This window comes from Cadophora gregata (genome assembly GCF_030347475.1).
Source record: "Cadophora gregata isolate MNR1 chromosome Unknown scaffold_11, whole genome shotgun sequence".
Taxonomy (NCBI): Eukaryota; Fungi; Ascomycota; class Leotiomycetes; order Helotiales; family Ploettnerulaceae; genus Cadophora; species Cadophora gregata.
The window spans coordinates 1,246,080-1,263,558 of record NW_026695934.1 but is presented as its reverse complement, the minus strand read 5'-3'; the positions used below and the strand labels follow the sequence as shown (position 1 = coordinate 1,263,558).

Genomic DNA, 17,479 nt, shown 5'->3' with positions numbered 1-17,479 from the left:
TGTACCCAGTTTCTGTTATCAAATGTGAGAGCTCAGAAGATGATCTGCATTTGTTTGAGCATGATGACGTCGAATAAACCCTAACGAATACATCACAGGACGACGGGATGACGACGGGATGAGAAACAGAGCTCCATGTGGGTGTCTCTGATAACATGGACAGCTCCTATGTGGGATTCATAAGCTTTGTTGATATCTTTGGCGAAACGCAGAATTTCCTGGGCGTTGCCAGCCCACCAAACAAATGCTCAATATTTGTCAACAATGCTAAGCGAGTCGACCTATCGTTTGTTGTAACCCTACACTAGGCGTATAAACTTTTCGTAGGACGATAAAATTTGGGCGTGTTTCAATTCGAAAAGAGGTGTGATTATTTGAGTAGATGCATCCTAGCTTAACAGTGAGGATACTGATAATTATCATTAAGTCTTGTTCTTCTTGCCAGAGGACACATCAGCCTCATTAGCTCTCCTGCCAGCACAACTATCTCAGTGCCACAATTAATAGCGCAGTCACCGCGTCCCATTTGCCACTTCGTTCAAATTCCAGGAGTATCCTAGGTAAGGATCACTTCTTGCTGTAACTTTCACGATCCCCTGCCCCAGACTCTGTACATTCTCGTATGTCTTTCCTTTATCATACCAAGTAGCACTTTGCTTCAGATAGAACAACTGCAAGCGTTCTCTGCTCGGTACACTGGGCGATTTTCGAGTACCTAGACCCATCGTACGATTGTCATTGAAGTTCCAGCACGTCACAGCTAATAGCGACGGATACTGTACAGCTTGGGGGATGCTGGTAGGGCCGGGAACGTCGCCGCCAACAACTCTAGGTGCTGTGATATAGACTAACGAAGCTTCGGAGATGTCCTCGCCTGTAGGAGGATTAGGGTTGCCGAAGATATCGGTCACTCGGTTGTTATTGATGAAGAAGAGGTCGGGTTCGGGGTGGCCATTCGTAATGTGGGGCATTATGGCGATCATTTTCTGAATCTTGATTTCCGAGGCCCCGGCAGTGGAGTACTGAGCTAAGGGTTGTGCTAGATTCTGAGTTAGTATCTACTCCTTTAATGCGTAGAAGTGCATATGCTGCTGGGAAGTCCTTGACTTACCGGGCCACGTCTCAGCACCCTTCCGAACGACCCTGGATAGCCTCGATTTGTTATCCACAAAAAACACATGGACTTCAACAGGAGTTGTGCCATCATTCCTATCCACAGCTGCCGCTGTCAGTGCAGACCACGTTCGATAAGCCTTCGCATGTAGATCGCGTGTGTTCTGTGATGCGCCAGCAAAATACTCCGTTGGTTCGGGCCATCCTCTGGCAACTTCCATGACGCCAATTTTCTTGCTGTCGGGGAGAAGTTCGGAGTAGTATAAACGTACGCCTTCGCTGGGAAGGATGACTGCAGCGACTGTTGACGCGGTATGAACCTTGATAATCGCTCGGTGTGTATCCGAGAATGCCGGATAGTCAACAAGCGTCAAGTTTGTGGTGTAGATGTCGATGATAGTTTCAATGATCGAATACTTAAATGCGGGATCTGGAAATGGGCTGACGAAGTAAAGGGCTACTCTCTGTTGCTGAGACATTAACAAAAGTCACTTCCAACTACCGAGTACCAAGTGATAGTAGGAACTTACAACAGTATCAATGCTGGGCAGTGGCCAACATACAGCAGTTATATTTGTTGGCTTTTGAGGCGATAGAGAACCCGCAAAGTAGAGTTTCGTGGGAGCCATAGAAAATGTATCAGCCACCAACGAATTGTGCAGTTCGCCTCGGATCCAGACATCGCCAAACATGTCTTGGTGTAGAATGAAAGTGCCAGGCTCACACTCAGCTGCTGCGAGATCATATATTGTCGCATTGGAAAGCGTGTCATTTCGAATTGGAGGATATACTGAAGAACGGTCGCTCTGATTTTTTTCCTTTCCAACACCAAGTCCTACATATAAACCGGTGAAGACTGCAGCACAGACACAGGCACCGAAGAAGATCCATTTAAACCAATAGCACCAATCAATCAGTCTTCTTTTGTGGTTTGCTTGTCGAATGGTTTTAGGCATGTGCGCACTTCCAGCAGATGTGGTGTGAGAATATCGAGTAGATTGAGCATGGTGAGCCGGCGCCGGCAATGAAGGCGGCCTTATTGAGTAGGCAGGAGGCTTGTCTTCATTTCCTGCTGGATATGCAGGAGGTCTTCCAATTTCCTCAGTATCCGGCAAAGCTCGAGCATGTCCTCTGTCCCAAGACATTTCCTTCGGAGCTTTGAACTCAAGGGGGCCGTGGGGCGTTTTTGACTAGTCGCATTATAGTCAGATACGATTTTAACATGTAATTTCAAAAGTGTATATTATATTGATGGGGGAATCACTTCTTGAAGTATCGTGAGGGCCAATGACCTCTTTGTGGCTGTGCCGCAATGGTACCCTCGTTTGGCCCAATTGAGACCCTGAGAGTCTTGGCTCGGTTATACGGGAAAGAATAACATCAGGTGAGCTACCAGAAGAGTCACCGAGTGGCTTCGCCTTACAAGTGATGCCCAATGCCGCGATCCAGAAGTGCACAGAATGAAGCAAGTCTGGAGATATGGTTTCGAGATGTGCCATTTCAGGCCACGACTCCATCAATCCCGAAACTCTCGCCACCTTCGTTCTGAATCCAACCTTTCAAAGCTCTTGCTCTCACGTCTGCCTTGACGACTCTCCTGTCATTTAATAACACCGATTGTTTCAATGAAGCATAACTCCCCACATTCAGGGCTTCTTCAATGTTGGGAACTTGGACGGAAGCTATCTTGGCAATTTCAAGTGCTAGTTTCCAGCTGCGGCGTTTGCAGACCCGACTGGCGCCTTTGAGTGAGAATTGCTTTCTACCTTGTAGAGACCCCCCGATCAAGGTTTCCGCGTGATTTGGTGTCCAGGATGTCGCAGTATTGGATGGTACGATCTTCTCGCCTACATTTAATGGCTGTCGCCGACTGGAAACGAATTCCACGTCTGCTGTCAAAATTTCGAAGGGGCGAAAAGAGTAGCCCCCATACCACTGCTTGTCTTTCAAAGAATACAGCCGACCTGACTCTGAAAACGCTCTGGTGCAAGCGATAGAGGAATACTGCGTGGATGGCAGCACTAAGGACCGGATGTAAACATTCTTAGGCGAGATGAGCAGAGACGTAACTGAACTGAGCAATGACGTCGATTGCTTCAAAGCGATTTTGTCAGAACACGATTTTGAAAAGCTAGGCGGAGCATCTGGGCGAGATGGTTTGCGCCTCACCGAGCCCAGTGCAGAGAAGTAGCCCCTGCCATGAAGAATCTTGGGTGCGGGTGTTGAGTGGCCGGGTACATCAACTCGAGAAGGCAAATCCCAAGGCGTGGCATCATCTTGGGCAGCCATAGTGAGTTCCATACTTGAATCTCCGCCTAGAAGCCAAATTAGCAGATGAGATTAAGGAGGTAGGTGGTAAAGGTACACGGAGCTTCCGAGCAGTACATATGAAGGCTGATACCCTCATTCAATGCAAATGGCTGAAAATTCATCTGAGTTCTCTCATCTTGATTCCTGAATCGAACAAAGTCCGATGAAGGTTTCTCGGATAAAGCCAAGGCATGGCATTCTTCAAGTAGGAATCGGTTGAAAGAGCGAATAGCTAGGACTTCGGCGTGCCAGTCATGAAGTGTAACCCCGTCCGCTTGGGCAATTTTGTTTTGTGGGAGACATTTCATCCCAGTCCTGATGAGTTCTTAGTAAAAGTTTTTTGGTGTAAACAAGAACACACGTACGCTACTGCCAGACATGTGAGGCCATTTCTTCCTGTCCCAACCTTCAGCCTTGTGATCAGCAATAGTGTCAGGGGTAAAACCTTGTGCCACTATGCCGCTCAACGGGACCCATTCTTTGACGCCACCATTTCTCAATAAAGGTTTCCTCTTATTAGGCCACCGGCCGAACTCCCTCAGGACCACATCCGCAATTTCATCACCTGAGATGTCCATCACATGAGAAGGAGATGTTGTTGTTTTCAGCGAAAGGCTGTGGACCCGAGCTTCAGGGGCCAGATCCTGCCAGATAGGCTGTGTAGGCGAGACGAGACGTCATCCGGGACAGCCTCGCCGCGCATACAGTACTTCCGGGCTTCCCTTCCCAGTGCATCCATCACATCCATCCCACGCGCACCCTTCACGCTGTTAACGGAGTAGAAACCACAATGAGACATGAAGCGCTATCGCGACTTCCGCATTCCAGTCAGCAATACCCAGCAGGAGTATGAATCCATTAAGTATGTGAGCCCTCACTCCTGATAACAAAGCAAATGTAAACACGCAAACATGCCATCTCCCAACCCCAAGCTGACCATACTTTCTAACATCATAGTTTCCAAAGCAAGACGGGTCCGTAAACACCCCAGCTCTTATCTCGCCCCTCCTCACTACCCCTCCATGCACCTCGATTCTAACAATCGCATACTGACTTCTCACAGCCAAAATTCGACCTCATTCTCAAGGTATGTCTGGAGCGATTGGTTATTCGTGTCGCTATGCTTACACAACCAGATAATTGATCTCAATAACGTCCCCCTCGCCAACGGAACCTCCTATGTAAAATGGCATCTCCCTTCCTCGACCTCCGCCGAACACCGCGGCCGAACCAATCCCTCCCCCATAAAAGAGCATAAAGCCAGCTGGGAATACACGAAAACGATCCCCGTGCGGCTTACAATTGACAAGAACAATAATCTGCAAGAATGCAGTGTCAACTTCGAGGTTGTCCAAGACTATAATAGTGCTGGCATGCGAGGGGAGAAGATTACGCTGGGATACGTGACTCTAAACCTGGCGGAATATGTGGAGGAGAGTGAGATTGGGTCGGATGGGGAGGAGGGGGTTGTGAGGAGGTACTTGATGCAAGAGAGTAAGATCAATAGTACGCTGAAGATTGGCATCTTGATGAAGCAGGTGGACGGGGAGAGGAACTTTGTGGCTCCTCCCTTGAAGACTGCCCCTGTGTTTGGAGGTATTGCGGGAATCATGGCGGGGGAGCAAGCGGAACAGGATGATGTTGGACGTGAGTACTTTCTACCTTCATGTAGAGGTCTACGTGCTGATGAAGAAAGAAATGCCTACGATTAGTAAATCGCGAGACCATGGCGAGTTACAGGACATGTATCGACGGGCCTTAGCTGCTTCCTGGGCAGCACACGCGGATGAACTCCCTGCGGATCAATGCTTGGAGGACATTTTCAACGGAGGAGATGGATGGAAGACCCATGACAAAGTATTGACTCCCAGAATCACACACGACGACGGTGGAGAAGAGCGAAATCTCCGACACCATCACCGATCAACTTCCAATGCAAGCTCTAAGAGTGGCACTTCACAAAGTACGGTCACTGGCAAGAGGATTATGAGGATGGGGCACAAGCATTCGAGAAGTCGAGAGACATTAGGCCCTTCGCCCCAGTCTGCAGTAGACATGAATGATACTTCTTCGGAGAACTCTTCTGAAAGAGGAAGGACTGGGTTCAAGAAGGCGCCGGAGTTGGATGAGTTTGATATCAGGGACGATTTGGTCGCTTGGAGATTACCGAGCACGGTTTCTTGACGACTTGTTGAAAAGTATATAAACAAGGGAGGTGTATGTTGGGTATATGGGGCGTTTCACGGACTAGATGGCGTTGCTTAGGAAGTCTATCCCATGCACAAAGCATGAGAGCAAGTGGTCTTTTAATCTATTCAATGTGCTCTCTCTCTGAGTGACTCTGTGGCCAGACACCTCATCTACGACTTTTGATACTCTCTTTACAAACCAACAACCAGAACGCCATGCCATGCATCACCACCAACCAAATGACCCAAGATCTTCCCATCCTCATTCTTCCGCATCACCTTCCACAACCCTCGCCTTCAAAATCCTAACCTCCTCCACCGGCCTATCCTCCGCCCCAGTCCTCACAAGTCCCATCCTCTTCACAACCGCCAGCCCCCTAGTCACCCTCCCAAAAATCGTATGTTTCCCATCCAGCCACGGCGTCGGCGCCAACGTGATGAAAAATTGACTACCATTCGTATTCGGGCCGCTGTTCGCCATACTGAGGATCCCTGCGCCTGTGTGCTTCAGCGCGGGTGAGATCTCGTCTTCGAATTTCTCGCCATATATCGAGGAGCCGCCGCGGCCGGTGCCCGTGGGATCACCGGTCTGTAGCATGAAAGAGGGAATAATGCGGTGGAATAGGAGAGTATCGTAGTATCCGCGGGAGACTAGGGTAGAGAAGTTCTTGCATGTCTGGTGGGAGACGAAGGGTGTTAGTGAGGGCGTGGATGGAGGAGTGGAGGGGGCAATTGGGAATGTACTTTTGGTGCATGGTCATTGTAGAGCTCGACGAATATTGTACCCTGTAGGAGTGTTAGGGTTGCTGAATATGTAATCGTAGCAAGGTAACGAAGCATACCATGGTTGTCTCGAGGGCGATGTTGGTCGCCATTTTGGAGGCTTTATGTTTTGCGCCGGGAAGAAATAATCTTAGGTACAAGGAGCTACAGATTCAATAGTTCAGGAGCAAGATGGTTGGATTTCGTTTCAGTTGTTGCAGCTCGAGTTTTTAATTGAGTCCCCGTTGAATATTGAATGCTGGATGTATAAAGGCTGCCAATGTTTATCTTGACGAGGCTGAAAAGCTCTCTGGCCTCGTGTGGACATCCCTGCAAACAACCAAGTGACTACGTGTGTTCTCCAGCTTCCAAGCACTGCAACGTCCTTTATTTTTTTCACTTCATCAAAAGTCGCGGTTTGATAACGCGTGAATGCAAGGACCTTAGAAGAATCTTTTTAATCTTTTTAATCTTTTTTATGCTTTGAAATTGTGCTTGCGATCTGGCCCTCTATCCGACTTCATCTCGTCAACCAGGCCAGTGCCTCACGTGTCAACAGCCATACAAGCACACCTGCGACTCATTCTCTGCGAGCGGTCTCAATCCGAGAGAAACGAATTTCGACAGGAAAGATGGACCACTTCTTCTCTTACTTCGAAGGGGACAGCCCAGTCCTCCAGTTCATCGGCAAATGGAGCTACCTCATCTATACCCGACAAGAGCTTATCCAGATGTACATCCATCTGATCCTGGCGGCCGTTTTCCCTATCTACATTGGCTCTCACGCTTCGCTACGTCGTCCACCTTCTGCTGCTGTACCGAAGAAGAAGGCACCGGGCGAGGACGGAGATGATGAGGAGGAAGTCCAGATTGAGGGCATGACGCCTAGTGATGCTGTTCTGTTCCCGATCTTGGCGGGTGTCACGTTGGGTGGCCTGTATCTGGTGATAAAGTGGCTGGATGATCCCAAGCTGTTGAACAAGATTTTGAATGTTTACTTTTCTGGTACGTACTTCGTAATTTGAGAATTTAGTTGGCATCCAGTCTCTAGTTGTTCCCGGATCTAGTCTCTGTTGTCTAAATCTACACATACTGACAGTCACCTAGGTCTCGGTATCTTTGGGGTCGGTAAACTAGCAGCAGATTGTTTGAATGTAGCGACGACATTCATCTTCCCCAATGTATGGTCATCTGCTACGGAGACATACTTCATCGAACCTCTGCTGTCCCAACAGGTAACTGGATGTGTAAACAAAGCTCGGGTACAAATTCACCGAAAATTTGTGGAGGACAAGACGAACCCCTTCCCAGGATTCTTGTCTAGCATCCAATTCTCACCAGCTATCAACAAAAAGTTGTGGTCGCTTCGCGCGATGTTGAAGAATCATTGGGTTTTCAAAGCTTTTGTTCATGGTGTGTTAGGGAGCTTTAGGTTGTCGAATCTGTTATGCTAATTTTGACGTAGGTATCTTCAGTGCGAAGGGCAACATCAAGCTCAATGACGTTCTTGGTTTTGTTATCGGAGTCGCTACAATTGCTCTCTACAATATGAATGGTACCAAATTGTACTTCTTCCACTTCTGATTTGATGCTGATCCACGCTTTAGGCAAAGCATGGTGGCTCACCAATATCATGGGTTTCGGATTCTGCTACGGTACACTACAGCTAATGTCACCAACCACCTTCTGGACCGGCACCCTCGTCCTGGCTGGTCTCTTCATTTACGACATCGTAATGGTCTTCTACACACCACTCATGATCACGGTCGCCACATCCCTGGAAGTGCCGATCAAGCTTGTCTTCCCGGGCCCCAAACGCGGCAGTATGCTCGGTCTAGGCGATATTGTCCTCCCTGGCATTATGATGGCTCTCGCACTCCGCTTCGACCTCTATCTCCACTACCTGCGCAAGCAGCGCACTACTTCCAAGCCTACCATCCCGCCTCGTGCTATTGAGCCAGACACGATCATCCGTGCTCCGTACGTTGAAGCTACGGGTCAATGGGGCGAGCGATTCTGGACTCGGCTAGCAAAGAAGGGAGATGCTGACACCGTTGCGGATGGTGCCCGATTCTCGAAAGTCTACTTTAAAGCGAGTCTGGTGGGGTATGTCCTCGCGATGCTGGTTACACTTGTGGTCATGAATATCTTCAATCACGCTCAGCCTGCACTCTTGTATCTTGTCCCCGGTGTGTTGACTGCTCTTTGGGGCACTGCGCTTGTGAGAGGTGAGGTGGGCCTCATGTGGGAGTACTCCGAAGATGGAGAGTGGGGGCTCGAACCTTTGAAAAAGAAAGACGGGGAGGAAGCCGAGAAGGGAAAAGGCGAAGGTAGTGCTGAGATCAAGGAGAAAGCTGGTAGTGATGATGTGGCTATTGCTGGTTCTGATCATCCCAGGGATGTGGCGGAGATCGAGAAGATCAGTGAGGAGCACAAGCATCATGTCTTCCTTTTCTCGCTTGAAGCGCCGAGAGACGGGTTACCGGCGAAGACGCCCAAGATTTAAGGGTTGAGAGATGGGCGAAGGTTCTTTGGGGCAGGATAGGTAGTGTATTGTTATTTTTTTACTGCATGGAGCGAGCATAGAAATGGCGTAGGAATATCATGGTTAGGAATTTGAGAAATACTCTGGACGTAATGACCCGGGCAAGTCTTCCCCTATAGGCACTGAAATGGCTTTTGAGATTCTACCTGTAGCTCTCTAAATCTAGATGTGTAATTGCCCTGATGTTTCCCGTCTACGCCTTTTCCGAACCCAAGCCACCGTTTTATGCTCCAACGCCACTCCTGTAATAGAGTTCTTTTACGCTTCTTATACCGAAACTTTGATCTACGTTTGACATCCTTCTAAGTCCCAAAAGCAGCCGCAGGGTAAACTCTCTTCTTCTTTCCCTTGCCTTCCAAACCACTCCGTGAACTACTCCTCGAGCTCGCCGCACTACCTTCTCTGGAAGTAAGTGTACTCGGCGGTTTCAACAACACATCTTCAGGTAAATCATTCCACTCCCTCTCTGGTCCCTTATCCTGGAATGACCGTGCATGTCCTGGGATAGGAGGCCTACCACTTGTGGCTGGGGTTGGTTGAAGAGAAGCTGGAGTGCTACTCGGCCTAACATTCTCCTTATGAAACTGTGATTGAGCTTGAGACTGAATTTGCACCTGTCCATTCAAGTGGTCTGACGGCACCAACCTCCTCCGAAAGATATATGCCGTGTCCGGATTCAGCCTACGATAATAGCCATGTAGGACAGGCTCCTCCCTTCTGAAGCCTCGTGCAGCATACCAGTCCAACGCTTCCTCATTCTGCGTCCAGACATGCGCATATAGACTCTCGATCCTCAACTCATCCTGCTTAACCGCAGCCTCGATGACCTCATCTAGCACCGCAGCCACTAAGCCTTTCCCACGGTACGGCGAGAGCAGACATAAACTCTGAATGTAGATATCGTGCGCGTCAGGCGTATAGATTGGCTGCTGAGCAGTTGAGGAGGACGAGAGAGCTGGGTCGACGCGGCAGACTACACCACCGACGACTTTTGTTTCCTGGCTGGTGGGGTCAGTCCAGAGAATTGTGCGGGAGAAGCCTCGTGGTGGGGAAGGTGTAGGAGGGTCGGGAGCGAGGATTTTGTGGTAGAAGGAGTCGGGGTAGCTAATGGGAAGGAGGAGGGCATTTATGCGGCGGAGGGGTTGGATATGTGGTTGTTGAATTGGGGAGATGGTAGCTTGGGATGGGAGGGTTGAGGGCTTCGTTGATATTGACGTTGGGCTTGAAGTGGGATTGCTGGTATTTGAAGATACTGGTGGTGTGAGAGTCGGGGGCGTTTGACTTGTTATGTGTGAGGAGTTTGATGCTGGGAGTTTTGTCACCGCAGATCCTGGTGGTGGTGTGTAACTGGGTTGTCGAGGCTGGAAGAACGATCGTATGGAGGGTTGAGCTCGCGTGTTCGCCGGGCTCGTCGCGCCATTGCTGTCCATATTGAACTCGTTTTCCGAAGCAACAACTTTGAGTGCCTGCAAAGTCCCCTGGACTGAGGTCCGGGAAGTCGAGGGAGTTTATGCTGCGTTGTTGCGCGCGGAATGTGGTGTCTAGGCTCCTCGTCTGATTCCAAACAAAAGTCGGGATGACGAGGTGATAACCGATGTCCCGCTAGAGACCCCTTATTGAAGGAGGGGGCAGGAATCAACAACTGAGCTATCCTTCAAAATAAGCTTAACTTTATTGTGAATTTTGAAAAGTCATCATTTTTGGCCTTTATGTGTTTCTCATCTAGCTGCACACGAATCCATTCAATTGATCACAGCGGAGCATTTGCACTGTATAAGTATCTCTTCTCCTGCTCACTGCTGCGTGGAGGGCAGGTAGGTCACCGCTTTCCAATTACAGTACCCAAACCTTAATCTTAGCGCAATATTCTGCCCAAGCAGCTGGTTTCAAAGGAGACCACAATATCATCACATTATCTTCCGGTCTTCCTATTGTGAGCTCTGACGCCAATATCAACTATTCCCAACATGCTCTTTGGTCGGTGAATACGGGGTAACAAACACATAAAATGCCCTCTTTTCTCCCTGGCTTGCCTTTCGTTCTTGCATCTTCTTGCAACGGTGCTTTTGATTGCATCACAACTGGAACTGCTACCGTTCCCTTTCCCAGCTCCAAGCGCTGCACCACAGCCTGTTCAAGAGCGCTCTCTGCAGCATGTCTGCCAACGACACTTTCGAGACACCGGGACTCGTAACCCCAGATCCCACTGAAGAACATGACTCTCTGACTGAATTGGTAATTTTTCTACGATTTTTGCCCTTCCTTCTGCTGCCTAGGGAATGTACAACCAGCTAACTTACCATGCCTAGGTTTATGGAGTTCTGGACGATTCATTCTATAATCTTTTACACGACTTGGTCTTTGAGACCTTTAGGGAGGAGAAGATGCTGAGAGCTTCCTCTGCTGCTATCATGGTTGAGCAGAAAGCTACAGACACTGATTCTGTCGTTGACGACGAGGACGCCCATACATCCAGCGAAAACAAAGTCGTCGAGACGGAAGGTGCTACTTGGGAGAATGGCATCACATACCTCAAGGGCAACCCATTACATACCACAAAGGAGATTCGGTGTCAAAAATGTGGTCTTCCCCGCCTTCTTCATCCGACGGACGGCAACGGGGGTAGAAGACCTGAACCTGGAGTTCAGTACTGTGAGAAACACCCTTTCATCAACAAGCCATACCACGACGTATACGGTCAGACATATGTTCCCGAGGGCCCTGGTCGTGGCAAGAAGAAAAAAGACATGATCAATCCTCTCAAGCAGCAAAAAGAGAATACACCGAATGGGAGTCAGGACTCATCTCCGCCTCCAGGTGAGGAGGAAGAGAAGAAAAACATTGCGTTCCCATCGTCGAAATGTAATAATTGTGGCACTCATGTCGTCATCAAACGCATGAACAATCACATGGCGAGGTGTATAGGTGGATTTGGCCGACAGTCTTCACGAGATGCAAAAACGAAGATGGCGAACGGGAACGGGAATGGTAGCCAGAATGGAAATACTCCTCCTACGAGTCGTAATTCCACTCCAGGTCCTACAGTGCCCGTTAACAAGAACGGTCGCAGTAGTCCGAGCAAGCGTGATGCCGGTGATGACTTCGATTCCGAAGAATCTCCCCATAAGAAAGCGAAGCTTCTGAAGAAGAATCCAGCAACCAAGTTGAAGGCTCCAAAAATGACGAAAAATCCAAGTCAGCTATCAGCTAGTGGATTGAGCTTCGAATCGAAGCCTCCGGCAAGTGATGAAGAGGATCTCGTTGATGACGGGGACGACGATCGAGATGGTGACTTCAATGAGAAGTCTATTTCTGTGGAGGCGAAGAAGAAGGCCAAATCATTGAAGCCTGTAAAGAAATTGGTTAAGCCGAAGAGCAAGTGGCTGTACGGTAACAGCGGCACTACAACAAACGTCGTCCCAGGGCTTCCTCCAGATCCTACAAAGCTGAAGATCAGGACTGGTAGCGGAATGGTGAATGGGCACTCAAAAAGCACAGCTAGGGACCAGTCGGAGAGTAGTCAGACATTGAGTTCGCCTAATTGAGGCTTTGCTGTGTCGATACATAATGAGGACTTGAAAGATACGCGGATCTGAGACGAGTAAAACTGGTGGTACCGGGTGGTTGAGAAGAAGATTTGGGGACTTTGTATGCATGAATTGGCGGTATCGGGTGCTTAGGATTCGAGTAACAACTCAGCGAGCGAAGCAAACAAGCATGGACGGGCGTTTTCTACTTATTGTATTATGTGACTGGGCTTCTCAATGCCTGGCATGGCGTGGGAGAAGAGCATGGGATGGATTTGCACCCCAAGGCGTTCGATATGGTGCATATGAAATGGAAAGAATGCATTTATTTCCTCCTAACCTTGGGACGGAGTGCAGAGCTCATTGCACCGGTGATCCCAGCATTGAATTGCCCGAGATTCCTGCTACTTCCTCAAGTCACAAGAGCAGCTCATGACATACCAATTAACCCAACCAATTCCTTTCTGATCAGTACTCGTAGAGGAGTTTCTTCTACTTCAATACAGCAAACATCCATGCAACAAATTGCTTCGGTTCACATCCTCCAATCAGCCGTACATGTTTTTGAAAGTCCTCACATATCCTCAACACATGTCCAAACAAACAAGGGGCAAAGCATTCATCGCAGTCTCCTCCGACAAGTTGACTTAGAAAAGCCAACTCGGCCCCAAGCGGTCAACAAAATAATTCTCCTTCCTCTTCCAGTCGTCATAATGCTCCACACTGGGGTCAAAACAGCGGAAGGTGCAATCAGTAATGGAACGTCCTTCAAACACCGACTACACCACGTATTGAGTTGTTCTGTACTGAATACAATCTATGTCCTTGTCTCTGTTGGCTGGCAATTTTTTGAGGAGTCTGGATCTGCCCTGATCTTGAGTCACTGTCGTCCATGGCTCACATGTCTTCGTGAGACGACTCGTGAGCTTGTTGTACTTTGATACTCAGTGGAAAACACCCGGTTAATTCAATCATCTGTTGCATGACTTGCTTTGGTAGTGGAAACCTGCCTATCTAACAAGATCTGCTCGAACATTCAGCAATCCGAATATTGCAGTTTAGCAACTGTAACTGCGTTCACGGAACTTGAAATAAATCAAGTCGAATCCGTGGAATCGCCTCTCAGAAAAATGATTGACTTCGCTGGGAAAACTGCCATCGAAGTGCCAAATTTCGGAGCAACCAGAGACTCTCGGGTCTTTACAGCAGCACAGGCATCGAGCAGTCAGCTGTAATTTGTTTTGATAGCGTCTCACAGCTTCTGTTCAACACTCGGCAATTATTTCGAAGTCATGACTTGCCCTACTCGTTTGAGCTACCGCGATGATGTCTACACGATTTGTTCATTCTCAGACCTCACGAGAGTCTCCTCGTAGTGTCTACAAGTCTCGAGATCGATATGTCTGGAAGTATTCCGAGGAGCAGTGGTTTCCTCCAAACGATCCTGTTCTTCGATGGCCCGATCGTGGCGGAAATCTTGCTCGCCTTGGTTCGAGAATGAATTCTAATACCTTCCACTTCTCTTCGGCCGTGAATAACTTGAACATTGTTTTCTTCAAGCTTGGTGATGAAGTCTGACGAGAAGACGCCCCGGGCCTTCTCCGCGCTAAGCGTGATTTTCGAGGTCTCGGGTAATCCCCAGATCCTGTTGACATGCAGACTCCTACGGAAAGTTGGTATCTCCAAGCAGACAAAAATGAATACTATTGAAGATGCGTACAAACCATTACCTTTCGAGGTTTCAATGGGTCATTATTGTTCGCAGGGTCGTGAATTGATCATTACCTATAGAAAAGACGTATCACGTGGGAACTCGTTTATTTTAAGTATCCGTTCGGCTGCTGCCCAGGGGAGCCCGATCCCTGCTGGACCCTGAATCGCTTATGCAAGCACTTTCCCAGCTATTCGTAACAGTCGTACTCGTACATCGTATCCTTCATCGTAAATTACTGCAAATGCTCAAGACGCCTGGGGGTTCGCCAACGTCCGTGTGTCCACGTTGCTGAAGCCTGATGAACATAGACGGCTGGCAGTTCCCAGATGGAAATCCATTCAGCCAAACAGTGAGACATGCTGAGAGGCTGAGTCAGGCTAACAGCAAGCTTGGAACTCGTCGCTCCCTGATTTCACGGCCAACGTACTGGAGGCTTCAATAATACGGCCATCCGCAAAATTTACCAATGGAGAGTTCGCGCTTGGTCCTTGGCTCTTGCCTCGCGGTCATCATCACCCCAGTCCTAAAGCCGGGACGGAGTGGAAGATGTCCGTCCTACATACAGTATCGTCAGCTCTGCCTGCCCCTCGGCCATCCATTCCTCTCTTCCTTCTTTCCTCTGCGTTATGTCTTTTTGGATGTGTATGTAGAGTATAGACTGTCTAGTGCTTGTAAGTTACCCCTCTCTGGTTGGGGCTTATTTCCCATATCTGCCGGGTACTGATGACCCCTCATAGATCCTACAGCCTTCTCAACTTGAGCAGGCTGCCTACTCCTATAGTATGCTTGATCCATTTTTTGCGCCGATACCTATCCTCGTGGAGGCAGTCACACCCCTCTGCAAGTACCTCTCCCTCGAGAGCCTACCGCTTCATATCCACGAGATCCTCTTCGCATTCGGCTTTTACCATATCATCTTCGAATATCTTGCCCCCTCACTATCCAGCTTCTTCCTTCCAAAGCAGTATAAGCAGCTCTTGTATGAAAGCAGGCTACGATGGAACATGCATTGTGCGTCCATGGTGCAGTGCTGTAATATTACAGCGCTTGCATTGTGGACTATTTACTCAGACAATGAGAGGAGGAACATGAATCTCGAGGAGAGGATGTGGGGTTATACAGGGGCTGCAGCATTGGTGCAGGCTCTCGCAACGGGCTACTTTCTCTTCGACCTGGTCGTAATGGTGCGCTATCTTGATGTCTTCGGACTCAGTATGCTTGCACACGCTTCAAGCTGTTTAGTCACGTACACCCTGGGATTTGTACGTTTAGACCAGACAGGGAAACCTACTCACCAGTCCATCCATTCCCCAAGCAAGGTAAGTGTCTTTTGCTAATTTCATCTTCTACTTAGCGACCAATATTCAACTATTACGGTTGCGTCTTCATGCTTTATGAACTCAGCACAATTTTTCTGAATTTTCACTGGTTCTTCGACAAGATGGGAATGACAGGAAGCAAACCTCAACTCTACAACGGCATTACTCTAATAGTGGTGTTCTTCTGTTGTCGACTGCTATGGGGTGCGTATTCGTCTTTCAATATCTATCGAGATGTGTGGAACGCACTGTATTTTGATCGGACTTTGAAAGTCGGAGGCAACGAGGAAATGATGCGATTTGCCGGCGACAGGACTCTGCCGACGTGGCTCGTGGTGATGTACATGAGCGGACACGTCATTTTGCAAGCCCTAAACGTCTTCTGGTTCGGCAAGATGATCGCTGCAGTCAAGAAGAGGTTTGTTAAGGCTCCTAAGCAAAATGGAATCAAGAAGAACCTATGAGGATAAGTGTTCTAGTACCGGGATTGGAAAGAGATGGATGCAGCAACAATTAGACGAGAACCGAGCTTTTTGTTTACAGGTCCACGTTGTCATGCCTAAGTGAGGGCAATCACTGAGCACACATACTGGAAAACCTCTTCCGGGTGAGGGGGCCTGAATACCTGAAATCTTACTCCTATTTCATGTTCTACCAAGTGGTATACCATGTCGCTTGTGATAACTTCGTTACGCTCGCAATCCCACAGTACCAGAAACCATACGCAAGTAACTTAATTTCCAGCACTATCCAACCCAACGCCATTACCAACCTCTGTCGTTACACTTTCTGTCTGCTCGTCCAATACAGCCTCCTAGAATCTCTTCAGCCCCCACCTGATTGCTACCGCTGAATCCTCGAATCGCTCCTTCTCCCACGCGAGCAACGCACCTTGCTGCGATTGCCGTTCAGCGCTCCATCGTCCCATGGCTGTCATGCCGTATCCAGGAGGAGGCGCGTCGGTATACATAGAGGAGTCGCTCACATGCATTTGAGTGATAGTTCCATTATTCTCTGCTTCCCACTGAGCAGCTCCGATGGTGTAGCACTGATATTGGAGCCGGTGGGTTGTCCGACAGTATGGAGAGAAAGAGCATGTTGATTGGTCTCGCAAAGGAGTAGAAGTAGACGATGTTAAGCCGAGGAGTGAGTAGTCTATTTCTCGGTGGCTGGGGATAGCCTTTGGATTTGGCCATGTTGATGAGGGTGGCAGGTCGGTGCTAAAGATACTTTGGTAATGGCTTGTTTGAGAGGCTTGTGAGGAAGGCTGTTGGGGTATATCTGGCCGGTCTTGGTATGAAGTTGATGCTCCTTGCTTGTGCTGTCCCTGTTCTTTTCTCTCATTGCTGACTTCGCTGGATCGCCTACTCAAACTTTAGTCGATTGTCTTTCCTAATGACAAAGTCCCTAAGACGGCTCACCCCTTTCGCTGCTCAGATATTCCTCTCGTTTGTCTTGCTTGGCCAGAAGTCATGATGAGCAAGTGTACGATGACTATTGCTCTCCGTTTGAGTCACTAGTGTATCTCGGCGAGTACTCATTTGGTGTGGTGGCAGCTACATCGCTGGGATTTATAGACCTTGAGTCGTCACTAGAGATAGGAGGCCACTTGCTTTGTCGTTCGCGCGATGAACCTGTCATTCTGACCGTATTTTGCTTTGGTCGAGGCACCCTGGAATCGCATGCTGAATAGTGCAAAATGGGAGGCCGCCTGCTCTACCAGCATATCAAATTTGCGGCTCCAAAATGACGGGCAGCTTAGGGCTTGGTACCGAGCTTTTAGGCTTGCAATACATATACTTGATGGACCAATCGCTAGACGAATTTTCGGCAGGAGGCCTCACTTCCCGGTGATGCACTCTTGGGCTTGAAGGACGTCAGAATACTTGTTTCACGCCTTCTTCTGGTTTTCCATCCGCTCGATTGTCTGGCCGAGTGGGCCTCCCAAACATGGTTGGCCGTGCTGCCAAGTACATGCTTGAGGCCCTCTTTTATTGTGA

At 48.8% G+C, this 17,479-nt stretch overlaps 9 protein-coding genes across 9 annotated transcripts; 4 read left to right on the top strand and 5 right to left on the bottom strand.

Moving 5' to 3' along the window:
- Positions 1 to 512: 512 nt before the first annotated feature.
- On the bottom strand, positions 513 to 2,258 carry ONS95_002527 (uncharacterized protein; the record flags this gene model as incomplete). Its single annotated transcript, XM_058495790.1, has 3 exons — positions 513 to 1,039; positions 1,112 to 1,577; positions 1,644 to 2,258. 3 exons carry the CDS (start codon positions 2,256 to 2,258, stop codon positions 513 to 515), a joined length of 1,608 nt encoding a protein of 535 aa, XP_058354518.1.
- A 355-nt stretch (positions 2,259 to 2,613) lies between these two features.
- Positions 2,614 to 4,001, bottom strand: ONS95_002526 (uncharacterized protein; the record flags this gene model as incomplete). The annotated part of the gene is made up of 4 exons (XM_058495789.1): positions 2,614 to 3,428; positions 3,479 to 3,738; positions 3,789 to 3,819; positions 3,869 to 4,001. 4 exons carry the CDS (start codon positions 3,999 to 4,001, stop codon positions 2,614 to 2,616), a joined length of 1,239 nt encoding a protein of 412 aa, XP_058354517.1.
- A 253-nt stretch (positions 4,002 to 4,254) lies between these two features.
- Positions 4,255 to 6,618, top strand: ONS95_002525 (uncharacterized protein). Its single transcript, XM_058495788.1, has 5 exons — positions 4,255 to 4,285; positions 4,381 to 4,397; positions 4,487 to 4,510; positions 4,560 to 5,070; positions 5,120 to 6,618. The coding sequence occupies exons 1-5, from the start codon at positions 4,273 to 4,275 to the stop codon at positions 5,605 to 5,607; spliced, it is 1,053 nt and encodes a 350-aa protein (XP_058354515.1). The 5' UTR covers positions 4,255 to 4,272; the 3' UTR covers positions 5,608 to 6,618.
- On the bottom strand, positions 5,875 to 6,487 carry CYP1 (heme binding; the record flags this gene model as incomplete). The annotated part of the gene is made up of 3 exons (XM_058495787.1): positions 5,875 to 6,288; positions 6,357 to 6,398; positions 6,455 to 6,487. 3 exons carry the CDS (start codon positions 6,485 to 6,487, stop codon positions 5,875 to 5,877), a joined length of 489 nt encoding a protein of 162 aa, XP_058354516.1.
- A 388-nt stretch (positions 6,619 to 7,006) lies between the features above and the next one.
- Positions 7,007 to 8,880, top strand: ONS95_002523 (uncharacterized protein; the record flags this gene model as incomplete). The annotated part of the gene is made up of 4 exons (XM_058495786.1): positions 7,007 to 7,379; positions 7,482 to 7,787; positions 7,840 to 7,929; positions 7,982 to 8,880. The coding sequence occupies 4 exons, from the start codon at positions 7,007 to 7,009 to the stop codon at positions 8,878 to 8,880; spliced, it is 1,668 nt and encodes a 555-aa protein (XP_058354514.1).
- Positions 8,881 to 9,013: 133 nt separating this feature from the next.
- Positions 9,014 to 10,830, bottom strand: ONS95_002522 (uncharacterized protein). Its single transcript, XM_058495785.1, has one exon. It carries the CDS (start codon positions 10,347 to 10,349, stop codon positions 9,222 to 9,224), a length of 1,128 nt encoding a protein of 375 aa, XP_058354513.1. The 5' UTR covers positions 10,350 to 10,830; the 3' UTR covers positions 9,014 to 9,221.
- Positions 10,831 to 11,073: 243 nt separating this feature from the next.
- On the top strand, positions 11,074 to 14,346 carry ONS95_002521 (uncharacterized protein; the record flags this gene model as incomplete). The annotated part of the gene is made up of 2 exons (XM_058495784.1): positions 11,074 to 11,154; positions 11,229 to 14,346. The coding sequence occupies 2 exons, from the start codon at positions 11,074 to 11,076 to the stop codon at positions 12,462 to 12,464; spliced, it is 1,317 nt and encodes a 438-aa protein (XP_058354512.1). The 3' UTR covers positions 12,465 to 14,346.
- Positions 14,347 to 14,942: 596 nt separating this feature from the next.
- Positions 14,943 to 15,943, top strand: ONS95_002520 (uncharacterized protein; the record flags this gene model as incomplete). Its single annotated transcript, XM_058495783.1, has 2 exons — positions 14,943 to 15,422; positions 15,515 to 15,943. The coding sequence occupies 2 exons, from the start codon at positions 14,943 to 14,945 to the stop codon at positions 15,941 to 15,943; spliced, it is 909 nt and encodes a 302-aa protein (XP_058354511.1).
- A 350-nt stretch (positions 15,944 to 16,293) lies between these two features.
- ONS95_002519 (uncharacterized protein) lies at positions 16,294 to 16,953 on the bottom strand (the record flags this gene model as incomplete). The annotated part of the gene is made up of 2 exons (XM_058495782.1): positions 16,294 to 16,843; positions 16,901 to 16,953. The coding sequence occupies 2 exons, from the start codon at positions 16,951 to 16,953 to the stop codon at positions 16,294 to 16,296; spliced, it is 603 nt and encodes a 200-aa protein (XP_058354510.1).
- Between the last annotated feature and the right edge of the window lie 526 nt (positions 16,954 to 17,479).

What these genes read in the sequence shown, in the direction of transcription:
- ONS95_002525 (XM_058495788.1), top strand. An exon ending in AATTCGACCTCATTCTCAAG is followed by an intron (nt 4,511 to 4,559) that starts GTATGTCTGGAG and finishes TTACACAACCAG; the next exon opens with ATAATTGATCTCAATAACGT. An exon ending in GGAACAGGATGATGTTGGAC is followed by an intron (nt 5,071 to 5,119) that starts GTGAGTACTTTC and finishes TGATGAAGAAAG; the next exon opens with AAATGCCTACGATTAGTAAA.
- ONS95_002522 (XM_058495785.1), bottom strand. Translation starts at nt 10,349, where the DNA reads ATGGACAGCAATGGCGCGACGAGCCCGGCGAACACGCGAGCTCAACCC.